The 21203-nt window shown below is 32.7% G+C and overlaps 1 protein-coding gene across 1 annotated transcript in view; it reads left to right on the plus strand.

The window, feature by feature from the left end:
• The window catches only part of LOC134688280 (transient receptor potential cation channel subfamily M member-like 2), a 76093-nt gene that overhangs the window by 40952 nt on the left and 13938 nt on the right, over positions 1–21203 (plus strand). The window contains exons 18-24 of the mRNA XM_063548830.1: positions 12159–12302; positions 12983–13216; positions 13623–13797; positions 14546–14602; positions 15019–15057; positions 16679–16799; positions 17867–18071. Of these exons, the coding sequence (XP_063404900.1) occupies positions 12159–12302; positions 12983–13216; positions 13623–13797; positions 14546–14602; positions 15019–15057; positions 16679–16799; positions 17867–18071 (975 nt within the window). The remainder of the gene's footprint in view (positions 1–12158; positions 12303–12982; positions 13217–13622; positions 13798–14545; positions 14603–15018; positions 15058–16678; positions 16800–17866; positions 18072–21203) is intronic.

Genomic DNA, 21203 nt, shown 5'->3' on the forward strand with positions numbered 1-21203 from the left:
ATGTATCTAGTTTAAAAATGGCTAAAAATAGAACATAGGGGTAAAATGCAGTTTATGGCTTATAACTCAAAAACCAAAGCATTTAGAGCAAATCTGACATGGGGTAAAATTGTTTATCAGGTCAAGATCTATCTGCCCTGAAATTTTCAGATGAATCAGACAGCCCATTGTTGGGTTGCTGCCCCTGAATTGGTAATTTTAAGGAAATTTTACTGTTTTTGGTTATTATCTTGAATATTATTATAGATGGAGATAAACTGTAAACAGCAAAAATGTTCAGCAAAGTAAGATTTACAAATAAGTCAACATGACCAAAATGGTCAGTTGAGCCCTTTAGGAGTTATTGCCCTTTATAGTCAATTTTTAACCATTTTTCGTAAATCTCCATGATCTTTTACAAAAATCTTCTTCTCTGAAACTACTGGACCAAATTAATCCAAACTTGGCCACAATCATCATTGATGTATCTAGTTTAAAATTTGTGTTTTTTGACCTGGCCAACCAACCAAGATGGCCGCCACGGCTAAAAATAGAACATGGAGGTTAAATACAGTTTTTGGTTATTACTCAAAAACCAAAGCATTTAGAGCAAATCTGACAAGGGGTAAAATTGTTTATCTGGTCAAGATCTATCTGCCCTGAAATTTTAAGATGAATGGGACAACCCTTTGTTGGGTTGCTGCCCCTGAATTGGTGATTTTAAGGAAATTTTGCTGTTTTTATACGACCGCAAATCTTGAAAAAATTTTCGTCGTATATTGCTATCACGTTGGCGTCGTCGTCATCGTCGTCGTCGTCGTTGTGGTCGTCGTCGTCGTCGTCGTCCGAATACTTTTAGTTTTCGCACTCTAACTTTAGTAAAAATGAATAGAAATCTATGAAATTTTAACACAAGATTTATGACCATAAAAGGAAGGTTGGTATTGATTTTGGGAGTTTTGGTCCCAACATTTTAGGAATTAAGGGCCAAAAAGGGCCCAAATAAGCATTTTCTTGGTTTTCGCACTATAACTTTAGTTTAAGTTAATAGAAATCTATGAAATTTTGACACAAGGTTTATGACCACAAAAGAAAGATTGGTATTGATTTTGGGAGTTTAGGTCCCAACAGTTTAGGAATTAGGGGCCAAAAAGGGACCCAAATAAGCATTTTTCTTGGTTTTCGCACCATAACGTTAGTATAAGTTCATAGAAATCTATGAAATTTAAACACAAGGTTTATGACCATAAAAGGAAGGTTGGTATTGATTTTGGGAGTTTTGGTCCCAGCAGTTTAGGAAAAAGGGGCCCAAAGGGTCCAAAATTGAACTTTGTTTGATTTCATCAAAATTGAATAATTGGGGTTCTTTGATATGCCGAATCTAACTGTGTATGTAGATTCTTAACTTTTGGTCATGTTTTCAAATTGGTCTACATTAAGGTCCAAAGGGTCCAAAATTAAACTTCGTTTGATTTTGACAAAAAATGAATTGGTTGGGTTCTTTGATATGTTGAATCTAAAAATGTACTTAGATTCTTGATTATTGGCCCAGTTTTCAAGTTGGTCCAAATCTGGGTCCAAAATTAAACTTTATTTGATTTCATCAAAAATTGAATAAATGGGGTTCTTTGATATGCCAAATCTAACTGTGTATGTAGATTCTTCATTTTTGGTTCCGTTTTCAAATTGGCCTATATTAAGGTCCAAAGGGTCCAAAATTAAACTAAGTTTGATTTTAACAAAAAATAAATTCTTGGGCCTCTTTGATATGCTGAATCTAAACATGTACTTAGATTTTTGATTATGGGCCCAGTTTTCAAGTTGGTCCAAATCAGGATCTAAAATTATTATATTAAGTATTGTGCAATAGCAAGTCTTTTCAATTGCACAGTATTGTGCAATGGCAAGAAATATCTAATTTCACAATATTGTGAAATAGCAATTTTTTTTTAATTAGTTATCTTTCTTTGTCCAGAATAGTAAGCAAGACATATCTTATTGCAAGAATTTTTTTTAATTGGAGTTATCTTTCTTTGACCAGAATCAACTTAAATCTTTGTTATATACAATATACAATGTATATTCACTTTTTACTACCAACTGATAAATTTAAATAATCTTTACCATTCAGTGATAACAAGCAGTTTTTTTACATCTTAATATTTTATGATGTATTTGAATGAGTAGTTATTGTTGCAAACTCCATTAGAATATTTTAATTGAGTCTATTTTTGGAATAAGGGAAAGAGGGATGTGATTAAAAAATTGGGTTCAATTTTTCTCATTTGAAAGGAGTAGGTCCGGTAAGGACTCATTTTGGCCTCAAATTTCAGTTTCATCTGACGAAAGATTTTGACCACTTTTTAAACACTTAAGTGTCTATTTCACTTGATTCAATTAGTTTTTGTGAAAGATTTTAACTAATTTAGTCATTAAAAATGATCCAATTCAAGCTCAAATATGACAAATCTCTCAAATATGCCAAAAAACGTCACTTTTCAGATGGTTTTTGTCAAAAATGAAAGTGGCCGCATCCGTGTTCATCCACAACCTTTATATATGTTATGTATTATCATAAAATACAACTTACATTTCAATATTAAGGATGAACACGAATGCGGCCACTTTCGTTTTACACGGAAACCGTCTAAAATTTAACTAAAATGATAGAATTTTGAAGATTTCAGTAATTTAGCATGACTTAATTGTGCTGCAACCAGATATATGTGCATTGTATTGTCAAAAACAGTCCATATTCATGTAGCAGAAGCATTCAACTGTCCAATATATAACTAAAAGTTTACATTTTAACAATTTTGTAAAACTGTTATATTTTGGGGCCAAAAAGTGGTCTTACCGGACCTACTCCTTTCATAAATAAAAAGAAAATTTCTTCAAACATTTTTTTGAGAGGATTAATATTCAACAGCATAGTGAATTGCTCTAAGAGAAAACAAAAATTTTAAGTTCATTAGAACACATTCATTCTGTGTCAGAATCCTATGCTGTGTCAACTATTTAATCACAATCCAAATTTAGAGCTGAATCCAGCTTGAATGTTGTGTCCATACTTGCCCCAACTGTTCAGGGTTCAACCTCTGCGGTCGTATAAAGCTACGCCCTGCGGAGCATCTGGTTGGATATTATCTTGAATATTATTATGGATAGAGATAAACATTAAACAGCAAAAATGTTCAGCAAAGTAAGATTTACAAATAAGTCAACAGGCCCAAAATGGTCAGTTGACCCCTTTAGCAGTTATTGCCCTTTATAGTCAATTTTTAACCATTTTTCGTAAATCTCCATGATCTTTTACAAAAATCTTCTTCTCTGAAACTACCGGGCCAAATTTATCCAAACTTGGCCACAATCATCATTGATGTATCTAGTTAAAAATTTGTGTTTTTTGACCTGACCAACCAACCAAGATGGCCGCCACAGCTAAAAATAAAACATGGAGGTTAAATGCAGTTTTTGGTTATTACTCAAAAACCAAAGCATTTAGAGCAAATCTGAAAGGGTGTAAAATTGTTTATCTGGTCAAGATCTATCTGCCCTGAAATTTTAAGATAAATGGGACAACCCGTTGTTGGGTTGCTGCCCCTGAATTGGTGATTTTAAGGAAAGGAGTAGGTCCGATAAGGACTCATTTTGGCCTCAAATTTCAGTTTCATGTGACGAAAGATTTTGACCATTTTTAAACACTTAAGTGTCTATATCACTTGATTCAATTAGTTTTTGTGAAAGATTTTAACTGATTTAGTCATTAAAAATGATCCAATTCAAGCTCAAATATGAAAAATCTCTCAAATTTGCAAAAAAACGTCACTTTTCAGATGTTTTTGTCAAAAATGAAAGTGGCCGCATCCGTGTTCATCCACATCCTTTATATATGTTATGTATTATCATAAAATACAACTTACATTTCAATATTAAGGATGAACATGAATGCGGCCACTTTCGTTTTAAACGGAAACCGTCTAAAATTTAACTAAAATGATAGAATTTTGAAGATTTCAGTAATTTAGCATGACTTAATGGTGCTACAACCCGATATATGTGCATTGTATTGTCAAAAACAGCCCATATTTATGTAGCAGAAGCATTCAACTGTCCAATAAATAACAAAAAATTTACATTTTCACAATTTTGTAAAACTGTTATATTTTGGGGCCAAAAAGGGGTCTTACCGGACCTACTCCTTTTGCTGTTTTTGGATATTATCTTGAATATTATTATGGATAGAGATAAACATTAAACAGCAAAAATGTTCAGCAAAGTAAGATTTACAAATAAGTCAACAGGACCAAAATGGTCAGTTGACCCCTTTAGGAGTTATTGCCCTTTATAGTCAATTTTTATCCATTTTTCGTAAATCTTAGTTAACTTTTACAAAAATCTTCTCCTCTGAAACTACTGGGCCTAATTTTACCAAACATAGCCAGAATCATTATTAGGCTATCTAGTTAAAAAATTGTGCTTTGTGACCGGGCAAACCAACCAAGATGGCCGCTACGGCTAAAAATAGAACATAGGGGTAAAATGCAGTTTTTGGCTTATAACTCAAAAACCAAAGCATTTAGAGCAAATCTGACACGGGTATAATTGTTTATCTGGTCAAGATCTATCGGCCCTGAAATTTTTAGATGAATCGGACATTTCGTTGTTAGGTTGCTGCCCCTAAATTGGTAATTTTAAGGAAATTTTGCTGTTTTGGGTTATTATCTTGAATATTATTATAGACAGAGATAAACTGTAAACAGCAATAATGTACAGCAATTTAAGACTCAAAAATAAGTCAAAATGACCAAAATGGTCAATTGACCCCCTAAGAAGTTATTGTCCTTTATAATCAATTTTTGTCGAGCCTGCAACTTTTGTTGCAGAAAGCTCGACATAGGGATAGTGATCCGGCGGCGGCGTTAGCTAACTTCTTAAAAGCTTAATATTTTAGAAGGTAGAAGACCTGGATGCTTCATACTTTGTATATAGATGCCTCATGTTACGAACTTTCCATCAGTCACATGTCCAATGTCCTTGACCTCATTTTCATGGTTCAGTGACTACTTGAAAAAAAAGTTAATATTTTTTGTAATGTTAAATTCTCTCTTATTATAAGTAATTGGATAACTATATTTGGTATGTGCGTACCTTGCAAGGTCCTCTTGCCTGTCAGACAGTTTTCACTTGACCTCGACCTCATTTCATGGATCAGTGAACAAGGTTAAGTTTTGGTGGTCAAGTCCATATCTCAGATACTATAAGCAATAGGTCTAGTATATTTGGTGTATGGAAGGACTGTTAGGTGTACATTACCAACTGGCAGGTGTCATCTGACCTTGACCTCATTTTCATGGTTCAGTGGTTATAGTTAAGTTTTTATACGACCGCAAATTTTGAAAAATTTTTCGTCGTATATTGCTATCCTGTTGGCGTCGTCATCTGCGTCGTCGTCTTCATTGTTGTCGTTGTCGTCGTCGTCGTCGTCCGAATACTTTTAGTTTTCGCACTCTAACTTTAGTAAAAGTGAATATAAATCTATAAAATTTTATCACAAGGTTTTTGACCACAAAAGGAAGGTTGGTATTGATTTTGGGAGTTTTGGTCCCAACATTTTAGGAATTAGGGGCCAAAAAGGGCCCAAATAAGCATTTTCTTGGTTTTCGCACTATAACTTTAGTTTAAGTAAATAGAAATCTATGAAATTTAAACACAAGGTTTATGACCATAAAAGGAAGGTTGGTAATGATTTTGGGAGTTTTGGTTTCAACAGTGTAGGAATAAGGGGCCAAAAAAGGGCCCAAATAAGCATTATTCTTGGTTTTCGCACAACAACTTTAGTTTAAGTAAATAGAAAATAATGAAATTTAAACACAATGTTTATGACCACAAAAGGAAGGTTGGTATTGATTTTGGGAGTTTAGGTCCCAACAGTTTAGGAATTAGGGGCCAAAAAGGGACCCAAATAAACATTTTCTTGGTTTTTGCACCATAACTTTAGTATAAGTAAATAGAAATCTATGAAATTTAAACACAAGGTTTATGACCATAAAAGGAAGGTTGGTAATGATTTTGGGAGTTTTGGTCCCAACAGTTTAGGAATAAGGGGCCCAAAAGGTCCAAAATTAAACTTTGTTTGATTTCATCAAAATTGAATAATTGGGGTTCTTTGATATGCCGAATCTAACTGTGTATGTAGATTTTTAACTTTTGGTCCTGTTTTCAAATTGGTCTACATTAAGGTCCAAAGGGTCCAAAATTAAACTTCGTTTGATTTTGACAAAAAATTAATCGGTTGGGTTCTTTGATATGCTGAATCTAAAAATGTACTTAGATTCTTGATTATCGGCCCAGTTTTCAAGTTGGTCCAAATCGGGGTCCAAAATTAAACTTTGTTTGATTTCATCAAAAATTGAATAAATGGGGTTTTTTGATATGCCAAATCTAACTGTGTATGTAGATTCCTCATTTTTATACGACCGCAAATTTTGAAAAAATTTTCGTCGTATATTGCTATCACGTTGGCGTCGTCGTCGTCGTCGTCGTCGTCGTCGTCGTCAGTCGTCGTCGTCGTCGTCGTCGTCGTCCGAATACTTTTAGTTTTCGCACTCTAACTTTAGTAAAAGTGAATAGAAATCTATGAAATTTTAACACAAGGTTTATGACCATAAAAGGAAGGCTGGTATTGATTTTGGGAGTGTTGGTCCCAACATTTTAGGAATTAGGGGCCAAAAAGGGCCCAAATAAGCATTTTCTTGGTTTTCGCACTATAACTTTAGTTTAAGTTAATAGAAATCTATGAAATTTTGACACAAGGTTTATGACCACAAAAGAAAGGTTGGGATTGATTTTGGGAGTTTTGGTTTCAACAGTTTAGGAATTAGGGGCCAAAAAAGGGCCCAAATAAGCATTATTCTTGGTTTTCGCACAATAACTTTAGTTAAAGTAAATAGAAATCAATGAAATTTAAACACAATGTTTATGACCACAAAAGGAAGGTTGGTATTGATTTTGGGAGTTTCGGTCCCAACAGTTTAGGAATTAGGGGCCAAAAAGGGACCCAAATAAGCATTTTTCTTGGTTTTCGCACCATAGCATTAGTATAAGTAAATAGAAATCTATGAAATTTAAACACAAGGTTTATGACTATAAAAGGAAGGTTGGTATTGATTTTGGGAGTTTTGGTCCCAACAGTTAAGGAAAAAGGGGCCCAAAGGGTCCAAAATTAAACTTTGTTTGATTTCATCAAAATTGAATAATTGGGGTTCTTTAATATGCCGAATCTAACTGTGTATGTAGATTCTTAATTTTTGGTCCCGTTTTCAAATTGGTCTACATTAAGGTCCAAAGGGTCCAAAATTAAACTTAGTTTGATTTTAACAAAAATTGAAACCTTGGGGTTCTTTGATATGCTGAATCTAAAAATGTACTTAGATTTTTGATTTTTGGCCCAGTTTTCAAGTTGGCCCAAATCGAGGTCCAAAATTAAACATTGTTTGATTTCATCAAAAATTGAATAATTGGGGTTCTTTGATATGCCAAATCTAACTGTGTATGTAGATTTTTAATTTTTGGTCCAGTTTTAAAATTGGTTTAAATTAAAGTGCAAAGGGTCCAAAATTAAACTAAGTTTGATCTTAACAAAAATTAAATTCTTGGGTCTCTTTGATATGCTGAATCTAAACATGTACTTAGATTTTTGATTATGGGCCCAGTTTTCAAGTTGGTCCAAATCAGGATCTAAAATTATTATATTAAGTATTGTGCAATAGCAAGTCTTTTCAATTGCACAGTATTGTGCAATGGCAAGAAATATCTAATTTCACAATATTGTGAAATAGCAAATTTTTTTTTAATTAAGAGTTATCTTTCTTTGTCCAATATAGTAAGCAAGAAATATCTGCAAGAATTTTTTTTAATTGGAGTTATCTTTCTTTGTCCAGAATCAACTTAAATCTTTGTTATATACAATATACAATGTATATTCACTTTTTCTACCAACTGATAAATCTTTACCATTCAGTGATAACAAGCAGTTTTTTTACATCTTAATATTTTATGATGTTTTTAAATGAGTAGTAATTGTTGCAAACTTCATTAGAATATTTTAATTGAAATTAGTTTTGGAATAAGGGAAAGGGGGATGTAAATAAAAAATTGGGTTCAATTTTTCTCATTTGAAATTTCATAAATAAAAAGAAAATTTCTTCAAACATTTTTTTGAGAGGATTAATATTCAACAGCATAGTGAATTGCTCTAAGAGAAAACAAAAATTTTAAGTTCATTTGAATACATTCATTCTGTGTCAGAAACCTATGCTGTGTCAACTATTTAATCACAATCCAAATTTAGAGCGGAATCCAGCTTGAATGTTGTGTCCATACTTGCCCCAACCGTTCAGGGTTCAACCTCTGCGGTCGTATAAAGCTACGCCCTGCGGAGCATCTGGTTGGTCTTGTTTTCAAATTGGTCTACATTAAAGTCCAAAGGGTCCAAAATTAAACTTAGTTTGATTTTAACAAAAATTGAAATCTTGGGGTTCTTTGATATGCTGAATCCAAACATGTACTTAGATTTTTGATTATGGGCCCAGTTTTCAAGTTGGTCCAAATCAGGATCTAAAATTATTATATTAAGTTTTGTGCAATAGCAGGTCTTTTCAATTGCACAGTATTGCGCAATGGCAAGAAATATCTTATTGCAAAATATTGTGAAATAGCAATTTTGTTTTTAATTAGAGTTATCTTTCTTTGTCCAGAATAGTAAGCAAGAAATATCTAATTGTAAGAATTTTTTTTATTTGGAGTTATCTTTCTTTGTCCAGAATCAACTTAAATATTTGTTATATATACAATATACAATGTATATTCACTTTTTACTACCAACTGATAAATTAAAATAATCTTTACCATTCAGTGATAACAAGCAGTTTTTTTTACATCTTAATATTTTATGATGTATTTAAATGAGTAGTAATTGTTGCAAACTCCATTAGAAATTTTAATTGAGATTAGTTTTGGAATAAGGGAAAGGGGGATGTGATTAAAAAAAATGGGTTCAATTTTCTCATTTGAAATTTCATAAATAAAAAGAAAATTTCTTCAAACATTTTTTTGAGAGGAATAATATTCAACAGCATAGTGAATTGCTCTAAGAGAAAACAAAAATTTTGATTTCATTAGAACACATTCATTCTGTGTCAGAAACCTATGCTGTGTCAACTATTTAATCACAATCCAAATTTAGAGCTGAATCCAGCTTGAATGTTATGTCCATACTTGCCCCAACCGTTCAGGGTTCAACCTCTGCGGTCGTATAAAGCTACGCCCTGCGGAGCATCTGGTTGTGTTTTGGTCTGTTTTTCTTATACTATATGCAATAGGTCTACTATATTTGGTGTATGGAATGATTGTAAGGTGTACATGTCTAGCTGACAAGTGTCATCTGACCTTGACCTCATTTTCATGGTTCAGTGGTCGAAGTTAAGTTTTTGAGTTTTGGTCTATTTTTAGCTCACCTGGCCCGAAGGGCCAAGTGAGCTTTTCTCATCACTTGGCGTCCGTCGTCCGTCGTCGTCTGTCGTCGTCCGTCGTCGTCGTCGTCCGTCGTCGTTAACTTTTACAAAAATCTTCTCCTCTGAAACTACTGGGCCAAATCAAACCAAACTTTGCCTCAATCATCATTGGGGTATCTAGTTTAAAAAATGTGTGGCGTGACCCGGTCAACCAACCAAGATGGCCGCCACGGCTAAAAATAGAACATAGGGGTAAAATGCAGTTTTTGGCTTATATCTCAAAAACCAAAGCATTTAGAGCAAATCTGACATGGGGTAAAAATGTTTATCAGGTCAAGATCTATCTGCCCTGAAATTTTCAGATGAATCGGTCAATCGGTTGTTGGGTTGCTGCCCCTGAATTGGTAATTTTGAAGAAATTTTGCTGTTTTTGGTTATTATCTTGAATATTATTATAGTTAGAGATAAACTGTAAACAGCAATAATGTTCAGCAAAGTAAGATCTACAAAGAAGCCAACATGACCAAAATGGTCAGTTGACCCGTTTAGGAGTTATTGCCCTTTATAGTAAATTTTTAACCATTTTTCGTAAATTAAAGTAATCTTTTACAAAAATCTTTTCCTCTGAAACTACTATGCCAAATTAATCCAAACTTGGCCACAATCATCTTTGGGGTATCTAGTTTGAAAAATGTGTGGCGTGACCTGGTCAACCAACCAAGATGGCCGCCACCGCTAAAAATAGAACATAGGGGTAAAATGCAGTTTTTGGCTTATAACTCAAAAACCAAAGCATTTTGAGGAAATCTGACATGTGATAAAAATGTTTATCAGGTCAAGAACTATCTGCCCTGAAATTTTCAGATGAATCGGTCAATCGGTTGTTGGGTTGCTGCCCCTGAATTGGTAATTTTGAGGAAATTTTGCTGTTTTTGGTTATTATCTTGAATATTATTATAGATAGAGATAAATTGTAAACAGCAATAATGTTCAGCAAAGTAAGATCTACAAATAAGTCAACATGACCAAAATGGTCAGTTGACCCCTTTAGGAGTTATTGCCCTTTATAGTCAATCTTTAACCATTTTTCATAAATCTAAGTAATCTTTTACAAAATCTCCACTGAAACTACTAGGCCACAATCATCTTTGGGGTATCTAGTTTGAAAAATGTGTCCGATGACCTGGCCATTCAACCAAGATGGCCGCCACGGCTAAAAATAGAACATAGGGGTAAAATGCAGTTTTTTGCTTATAACTATGAAACCAAAGCATCTAGAGCAAATCTGACAAGAAGTTAAATTGTTAATCAAGTCAATATCTATCTGCCCTGAATTTTTCAGATGAATTGGACAACTGGTTGTTGGGTTGCTGCCCTCCAATTGGTAATTTTTAAAGAAATTTTGCCGTTTTTGGTTATCTTGAATACTATTATAGATAGCGATAAACTGTAAACAGCAATAATGTTCAGCAAAGTAAGATCTACAAAATAAGTCAACATGACCTAAATGGTCAATTGACCCCTTAAGGAGTTATTGCCCTTTATAGTCAATTTTTAACAATTTTCATTAATTTGGTAAATTTATGTAAATTTTTACCAAATATAGTTCTCTGTTACTAATGGGCAAAGTTCATGATAGATATAATTGTAAGAATCAAAATCGTTTAGTAAAGTAAGAACTTCAAACACATCACCATCACCAAAATACAATTTTGTCATGAATCCATTTGTGTCCTTTGTTTAATATGCACATAGACCAAGGTGAGCGACACAGGCTCTTTAGAGCCTCTAGTTCTATTACTTTATGCATTAGTCAACTATATTTGGTGTATGGAAATATTTTATGATCTATATGTCTGTTATGCAGGTTTTATTTGACCTTGACCTCATTTTCACGGTCCATTGCTAAGTGTTAAGTGTTTGTGTTTTGGTCTGTTTTTCTTAATTTATAAGCAATAAGTCAACTATATTTGCATGATTTGTTGTATTGAAGAATTGTTAGCTGTACATGTCTGCCTGGCATGGTTGTTCTGACCTTGACCTCATTTTCATGGTTCATTCATCAATGTTTCGTTTTCTTTGGTTAATGTTGAGTTTATGTGACAGTTGTAATAAAGCTTTATATTTAAGTCTATCAACATAATATCAATGATTAGTAAAGAAGGCGAGACATTTCAGCGTGTGCACTCTTGTTAACAATTTTCATAAAATTTGTAAATTTTTACTAACATTTTCCACTGAAACTACAGGGACAAGTTCATTATAGATAGAGATAATTGTAAGCAGCAAGAATGTTTAGTAAAGGAAGATGTACAAACACATCACAATCACTTAAACACAATTTTGTCATGAACTGTCTGCTTCCTTTGTTTAATTCACATATGCCAAGGTGAGCGACACAGGCTCTTTAGAGCCTCTAGTTATTTGTGTTATATATAATTAGGACAGGTAGTTTGAGGATCCATATACTTTTTGTAAGTTTGAAAATTATATTCTCCTACATATGGGACTTTAAAATGAGTAAAATAGTCACTAGTAGATTTTATGCAAGTAATAACCAATAGTTTTGACAATAATAAACATTACTCAATGTATTGCATACAGTAATTCAGAAATTATGCCATGCAGTTATTATTACTATAATGTGATGATTTTATTTTTCAGATGTTTTATTTTATATATCTTGGTCTATTCTGCCTGGCAGTGTTGTGGCCAACATGTGGAAATCTATATTTAGATCTTATTGTGTGGGTTTGGACTGTGATCATTTTGTTAGAACTCATAAGACATACATATGTCAAACATCAGGTAAATATCATTACATATAACAACTATGACAATAGATGTGCTTACAAGTTTCCTTGTAGTTGGCGATTTCTAAAGTCATAAAATGTAAAACCCTAGTAGCGGGATGTTTCACATGAACAGAATTTATTTAAAAAAAAAGTTTAAATAACTTTTTGTAGACAAATTTCTTGACAGGGAGCTAGATATCACCTGAAACAATTTTGATGACTGTTTAGATACTTGATGTTTATGCTTTGTTTCTTGGAAGTAGAAAGTCTTGGAATGGACATCTCTATCTGCTTTGTGAGGGAGTTTTCTTCAAAATCACAAAATATTCCTGAGCTTGGTTAGAAAGGCAATGTCTCTACTAGTTTATATTAATTGATATATTGATAGCTATTACTGGCAAGTTTCTCATCATTTCTATCAGAAGTAAATTTTGTATTTAAGCCAGGCGCGCGATTCGTCTACAAAAGTTCATCAGTGACGCTTTAATCCAAAAAAATTGATAAGACCAAATAAAGTATGAAGTTGAAGAGCATTGAGGACCAAAATTCCTAAAAAATATTGCCAAATGATGTGTAAATTGACCATATTAATTAAACATTAAAATCAATTAAAACAAATGACATGACAATTTCAAATCTAAAGTTATTCTTCTTTATAAATGTTTATATTCACATTATTTTTCTTCTTTGCAGATACATAGAGGGATGTCTTTGTTATACAATTTCTTTGAAATGACAGTGATGATAATATTCCTGATAATGTATCTGTGTTTACGTATTGTGCCGTCCTGGATCAACTTCTCAGACATATACATTACTAAGACAGTGCTTAGTGTGGGCCTCATCTTCTTTTTCTACAGACTGCCACATATATACTTACCTATTAGTCCAACTCTTGGGCCTATGTTGGTCAGGATTAACAGAATGGTAAGTACTATGTGTGGGCCTAATCTTCTTTTCTAAGTAGTAGACATTATATTTGTCAACATTTTGAACCTTGCTAATGCTCAGTGTAAAAATATTGACAAATGCAATGACTACCCATGTTAAAATGAGCATAGAGTGCATGACTAGAAAGAATTATTTCTTAACTCACATATTTTTATAAACAACTATAACAATTTTGACATGAGAAAATATTGAAATAAAAGGAAAATTAACTATAAGAAAATGTGCTTTCTGTAATTTTATAATAGAACTGGATCTGACATTAAATGCAATATAACATTTGTTTTAATACTCTGCAATATAAGATATTTCATTCATAAGACAATCATGGTTATCCACTGGCAGTAAGAACATCTATTTATATTAGCAACAATTTCTCTTTCAGGTTAGTGTTGATTTTGTTTCCTTCATCAGAATGTTTTTGATCTTCATGGTATCCGGTGGTGTCACAATTCAGGCTATTCTGTATCCTAACTATCCACTGGGAAAAGAATTAATTAGACGAGTAATTACAAGACCATTGTTTGCTATGTTTCTCACACAGATTGATGATTTGAGTGGTATGCTATGTTATGTATTGTTTTTATGCACCTTATTTATATTTGTCCATCATTACACCACATTACAGACATTCTTGTAAAGTTTGGACAAAATGTATGATGCTTTAAAAATAAAAATGATAGAGGTATGAGTTATGAGGTCAGTTGTTCAAATTAGGTTTTGATTTAAGTGCAGTAAAAGGTCGGTGTGAATGCATTAGTGATGTTTTTTGCAGCAATTTTCTCAAAGGTTTATGACAACATATTCTTTTTCTTTTATCATGATTAATTAATTACGCTGTCACTACTTTGTCAGAGCATTTGACTTTAAATGTTCTTAAAAGTATGTGGATTATGATATATTAATTAGACAGCAACCCAATAAAACAAAACAAAAACAGTATCTAGAGGTTGCTAAAAAGCATAAAAACTGTATGATATTCATAAAAAGAAGTTCATAACAAAATGATGAGGAAGACAATGATAAAAACGATTTCAAAGAATGCAGTTATTAAGCTTTGGATTTCAAATATTTTGGCCAAGAGCATCACTGAAGAGACATGTATTGTCGAAATGCGCATCTGGTGCAAGAAAATTGGTACCGTTAATTTTATTATTAATGGAAAGCTCTAACTATTGACCTGCTTATATAAGATGATGTTGTGTTTAACTATAATAAATTTGGCTATTTATTACTTTTATTGTATTAAGGCATATATTTATTATTACTTGTTCATCAAAAACTGTTGATGATCACTTTCTGTTTTAGGTTTTGATGACTGCACACCAAAGTATGACAACCTAACATCATCCTATTGTGTGAACAGTAAGATTTTTATACAATTACAAATTTAACTAGTTTTCTAGTCGTTGTACACAATATATAGAGGGTTATCAACTGACAAAGTGCAGTCTAATTGATCTAGACATTTAAGTTATTTCTTAAAACATATATTAAACATACTTTTCAGATCAAATCTATGTAAGTGACTGCATGCCTGAAAAAAAACAATTTTAGGAGTATATAACTATAATAATATAGTTCAAGATGAAGTCCAATCAACTTGAAACTTAGTAAACATGTTCCCTGTGACATGATCTTTCTAATTGTAATGCCAAATTAGAGATTTATCCCATTTTCACGGTCCACTGAACATAGAGAATGATAGTGTAGATGGGGCCTCCATGTAATTGGGACATATTTTTGTTTTTCATGAATCATATGTTTTATTTTTATTTTAGATCCATTCCAGTCAGCAGGCTCTCACATGTATAAACCTGGTAAGTATTTGTTAGAATCATATATCTGTCAACATGTTCAATAACTCAAATTTGCTGAATTTCTTAAGTTATTTTAACACAACATGAGGATTGCTTGAAGAAAGCTAATTTCAGTTTAGACCACTTTCCTGTACAATACCTATTTCACAATGCTTATGTTATTTCATTACAATAAGAACTGATTTTTCAACAAATTAATTTACACTGATAGACTTACAATTAACCAGTGTAACCCATTCATGATAATCTACTAATGACTGACCTGATAAATATGTTTCCTCTACTACAAATCCAGAAAAATGTCCCCTTTTCTTATTAGCTCACCTGGCCCAAAGGGCCAAGTGAGCTTTTCTCATCACTTTGCGTCCGTCGTCCGTCGTCGTCGTCCTGCCTTAACTTTTACAAAAATCTTCTCCTCTGAAACTACTGGGCCAAATTAAACCAAACTTGGCCACAATCATCATTAATGTATCTAGTTTAAAATTTGTGTTTTTTTACCCGGCCAACCAACCAAGATGGCCGCCATGGCTATAAATAGAACATAGGGGTAAAATGCAGTTTTTGGCTTATAACTCAAAAACCAAAGCATTTAGAGCAAATCTGACATGGGGTAAAATTGTTTATCAGGTGAAGATCTATCTGCCATGAAATTTTCAGATGAATCAGACAACCTGTTGTTGGGTTGCTGCCCCTGAATTGGTAGTTTTAAGGAAATTTTACTGTTTTTGGTCATTATCTTGAATATTATTATAGATGGAGATAAACTGTAAACAGCAATAATGTTCAGCAAAGTAAGATTTACAAATATGTCAACATGAACAAATTGGTCAGTTGACCCCTTTAGGAGTTATTGCCCTTTATAGTCAATTTTTAACCTTTTTTCGTAAATTTCCATATCTTTTACAAAAATCTTCTCCTCTGAAACTACTTGGCCAAATTAAACCAAAATTAGCAACAATCAACATTGATGTATCTAGTTTAAAATTTGTGTTTTTTTACCCGGCCAACCAACCAAGATGGCCGCCATGGCTAAAAATAGAACATAGGGGTAAAATGCAGTTTTTGGCTTATATCTCAAAAACCAAAGCATTTAGAGCAAATCTGACAAGGGGCAAAATTGTTTATCTGGTCAAAATCTACCTGCCCTGCAATTTTAAGATGAATGGGTCAACTGGTTGTAAGGTTGCTGCCCCTAAATTGGTAATTTTAAGGAAATTTTGCTGTTTTGGGTTATTATCTTGAATATTATTATAGATAGAGATAAACTGTAAACAGCAATAATATACAGCAATTTAAGACTAAAAAATAGGTCAAAATGACCAAAATGGTCAATTGACCCCCTATGAAGTTATCGTTTTTATAATCAATTTTTTTTACAATTTTCATAAAATTTGTGAATTTTTACTAACATTTTCCACTGAAACTACACGGACAAGTTCATTATAGATAGAGATGATTGTAAGCAGCAAGAATGTTTAGTAAAGTAAGATGTACAAACACATCAAAATCACCTAAACAAAAAGCCTCTAGTTTTAGAATTTGCTGCTTCTATAATTTCTGATTATTTTTTTATTCAGTTTGTCTTTTATTTTGACTCTTTGTTTTGTGTTTTGTTTTTTAGAACCAGATGTTGCCAATCTTCAGAAGTGTCCAATGTCCAGCCTGAGTGGTTATGTCATCACCATACAATATCTACTCATCTGTAAACTGGTGCTGGTCACTTTACTTTTTGCAATGTTTTCGTAAGTTAAATTAAAAATTGTAAAAAGGACATTAAATAATCTGTTTGAAAGGTATTTAATTTTATAGAGCCTGATAGTGTAAATGTAAATTTCCTTGAAAACTGTTAATGAAGGAAAATTGTATATTGCAATTGAGATTAAATAAAGTATTCAATTTCAAAACTATTTATTGAATATCTCTGATCCAAATCATGATATTATAATTGACCTGTGTCGGTCAGTTACACAAATTTGTCACATTTTTCGCAAGACTATAAGTCATAGCCCTTTGATACATGGGACCAAACTTCATCTTATGTCTCATACTGTGCTACATATTTTCTGTGACTTTACTTCCTGTTTGCTAAAAAATTGTTTCATGGTATATTAAATCAGCTAAATTATAAAAAAATTAGTCAGTAAAAGTTCACAATACATCTTATTTACAAAAAAATATTTAAATCTTTCATAACAACAACATTTTATGTACGTCTGATAAATTGTATATTAATAGCAGTATAAATTACTTATCAGTAAAGAATATGTTTTTGTCCTCCACAGACAAACTATTGGGAAAGGGGAAAAAGAGGCAGCAGCTATCTGGAAGTTCCAGCGTTATTTGTTAATTATTTGTTTTGTCGTCGACAGATTAACTATTGGGAAAGTAGATAAAGAGGCAGCAGCTATCTGGAAGTTCCAACGTTTTTTGTTAATTATATGTTTTGTCCTCGACAGATTAACTATCCGGAAAGAAGACAAAAAGGCAGCAGCTCTCTGGAAGTTCCAACGTTATTTGTTAATTAAATGTTTTGTCCTCGACAGATTAACTATCCGGAAAGAAGACAAAAAGGCAGCAGCTATCTGGAAGTTCCAGCGTTATTTGTTAATTATATGTTTTTGTACTCGACATATTAACTATTGGGAAAGGTGATAAAGAGGCAGCAGTTATCTGGAAGTTCCAACGTTATTTGTTAATTATATGTTTTTGTTCTCGACAGATTAACTATCGGGAAAGTAGACGAATAGGCAGCAACTATCTGGAAGTTCCAGCATTGTTTCTGAATTATATATGTTTTTGTCCTTGACAGATTAACCATTGGGAAAGTAGACAAAGAGGCAGCAGCTATCTGGAAGTTCCAGCGTTATTTGTTAATCATGGACTTTGAGGAAAGACTGTGTTTTCCAGCTCCTTTAACAGTCATTAACTACATATACATTCTCATTCAATACATACACAGAAGGCTATCATCATGTAGACAAAGTTGTATCAGCTTTTGTACCTGTACAACACAGGTAATCATTTAAAGAATAAGTAATATTAAATTGAGAGAGAGGGGGGTCAAATTCTGAAATCCCAAGTATATTCTTGCCTAATCATGATTTCACAAACCGTAATCTGATTTTTAATTATTTTTATGTTGCTCATAGTATATTGTATATGCAATTGGCATTAACAGAAGCCTTCTTATCTCAAATTGGAACATGACTTAATCCAACTTCAGGGCTGACAATAGCAGGGCTTATTTACTCAAGAAGGTTTAAAAAAAAACCTGTTTATGTTTTTAATTTGCATAAATGATATCATTTGTCAGATACCAAAAATTACAAATTGTAAAAAGAACACATCCAATATTTTATGGAAATATTCTTTATAAAGCACAAAAATGTCAGTATTCACCTCAGAAGCTGAAAAAACCTTTAAATACACTTATTAAGAAGGGATATAGTTACGATACTGTTGTCAGGTCATAAAAGATTGCATATTTTTGCGTTAATATTGATTCACTTATAGGGTCTTTGCATCAGAACTAAACATATTTATTTAAAAAACAGTTGTTGGCATGACACTGGTTATGTTCTTCTCATATATGTTATGATAGTATGATACTAAACCCCTCATGGGAAGGATTGTGCCTGATATTCATATGATGAAGACATCATACCTGCCAACTTTTGAAAATCCCCATGGGGGTTTTAGCGTGCGACAACAATTTCAAAGTTTAAAATTCTTTGCGACGACTATTTTGCGCGTGCTGTTTTGTAGTCTAGAAAAAGTGTCATATTTGCATGATTTGTAAGATGAGCTTACATCCCTTTTTTTTAAGTTTATTTGCATGATTCTAGTTATTATATCAGCAGAAAATATGAACATGTAGCTGTAAGACCAGGAATTATTTTCATGTGTAAGGATACTAAATAGTTGTTGACTTTTCCAATTTAAAATTATACACAAAGAAGGACCTTTATCAGGTTGGGAACAAAACATAGGGATCCCCCCTCAATGTTAGGACAAAAAAAAACATTTTTAAGTACAAATGAACACACTTCATATTATTTGAAGAAACTTTTCCCAAAGAACTATACATCTTATGATCTATCTGGTTTATATGGTCAACACATGTCCAAAAATTTTGATATGTTCTTGGCCTTATATCTTCTTTATTATTCAAAATAATAGGACTCTTCATTTAGAAAAGCTGTTCCAAATATAATGGCAGAATTTCCCATTTTGAAGTAAATAAATCTATATTTTTCTATTTTATTTTTTACAAGAGTGACCCCTTGACTAAGGGTAGTCCCTCATTTAAGGGATTCCTCATGTTGATGTTGGGGGGGGGGGGGGGGTCCATGTGAAAAATAATGAATAGTACATTATACTTTAAATGATTGAATACATAAATGAAATTATGTTACAGCAAGTGTACATGTAATGTCAATAAATTAGTGAATAAACTACTATTTATTATATCAGACCTGCCAACTATCCCGATTTTCGCGGTATCATCCCGATTTTTACCCCTCAACCCGAATCCCGATATCGGGATTGTAAAATTAGTCAAAATCCCGATTTTCAACAAATGTACCCGAAAAAATTATGGTTTACCGATTTCGAAGTTTTTCTGATCAATTTAAAAATCAATCATTTTACCTGGGGGACATTTTATGACAATTTAATGACCCTACGCTAATCAACAGTCACACCAGGTGTCATAATTAGTGGTTGTATGTAATCAGATTACCTAATGGGTCGTAATGGTCCTCAAAATTAATTTGTTTACACAAATTTGGTCAAACAGCCTTTCAATTTTAATCAATTTATCATACAAGCACAATTTGCAACATTTGCCGTAGTTCCACAGCAAAATCATAATTAATTTAAAACTGAGAACTGTAAAGAACTCTAAAGAAAACATTGTTTATCTTGAAATCTGTTTAATTTTTGAACCAGACATCGTGTGTCTGTTGATTTAAAATCGACGCCATTTTGTATACACTTCTACTGTGTTACTGTATAAGCCTCCGCCGGTAAGAGCACCTCTGAATACAAAGAAAGATAACTAAAATTTTATCCATTTTCTCATAGATACTGATAAGACCATGAGTAAGACTAAATCAAAATCTGTCTTCATCCTTCTAACTTTAGGATATGTAGTTTGAGGTGTTTTGAGTCAAGGTTCATAGATGAGAAGGTCTTTGGAGGGGGGAAAGGGGGGTCTCTACTTTGAATACTTTATTTTTAATGCCATTTTCTCTATTCCTCAGTTATTTTGTCAATTTTATGATTTAATAGTACAAGAATCATGCAAATAAAAGAAATCAAGGCCTACAAGCTCATCATTAGTATACCAAAAGAAAAAAGAAGAGAACTTAGACTATTTTAGGAGTAAAAAACAATGTTCACAGAAAAGTTGCTTAAATTGTAACCCTTAAAAATCTTGTCGCGCGCTAAATCCCCCATGGAGATTTTCAAAAGTTGGCAGGTCTGTTATATTCATGGTAGTACTGCATCATTGAAGTTTGTCAATCAGCCATGCTTTTATTCTTATTCTGTGTAAGAACCTCCTTCCAGTTGAAAAATTATTTGCCATGTTCACGTTTTTACAATTGTGATCAACAAACAGTGGAATACAACACAAGTTCAATATCTAGCATGTTAAAACAATCTTGAGAGAAAACGTTTTTGATTGGCTGATTAATTTGATCATGAGAAACACACAATTTGATTGGCTGAACACGATTTTCCTCCATTGGACACAGTTCAAAATCGAGAACAACAATATTTTTCGTGTAGATTTTCACCAAATCGTGTTTTAGAGGGTTTTTCAGGAACACAATCGTGCAATCGTGACAAAGGGTCAAAATCGTGTAGTACACGCCTAAATCGTGAAAGTTGGCAGGTATGAGACATAATCTTTCAATCAGTTTAATTGAAGTCTGGAGAGTTTGTTCCTTCAATATACTGTCAGTTTTTTTACCTAAAAATAGAACAATATAGGCTTGTATTATACATACACCTTTTTATATATCTCTGTTATTAAATTATGCCTAAAATACACAACTACAAATAATATGTTAATAAACCCATCATAGATACCAGGAATGAAATTTTGTGTGTTTTTCATCTTCAAAAGACTCATCAGTGGC

The sequence above is a fragment of the Mytilus trossulus genome, chromosome 10 (genome assembly GCF_036588685.1).
Source record: "Mytilus trossulus isolate FHL-02 chromosome 10, PNRI_Mtr1.1.1.hap1, whole genome shotgun sequence".
Classification (NCBI taxonomy): domain Eukaryota; kingdom Metazoa; phylum Mollusca; class Bivalvia; order Mytilida; family Mytilidae; genus Mytilus; species Mytilus trossulus.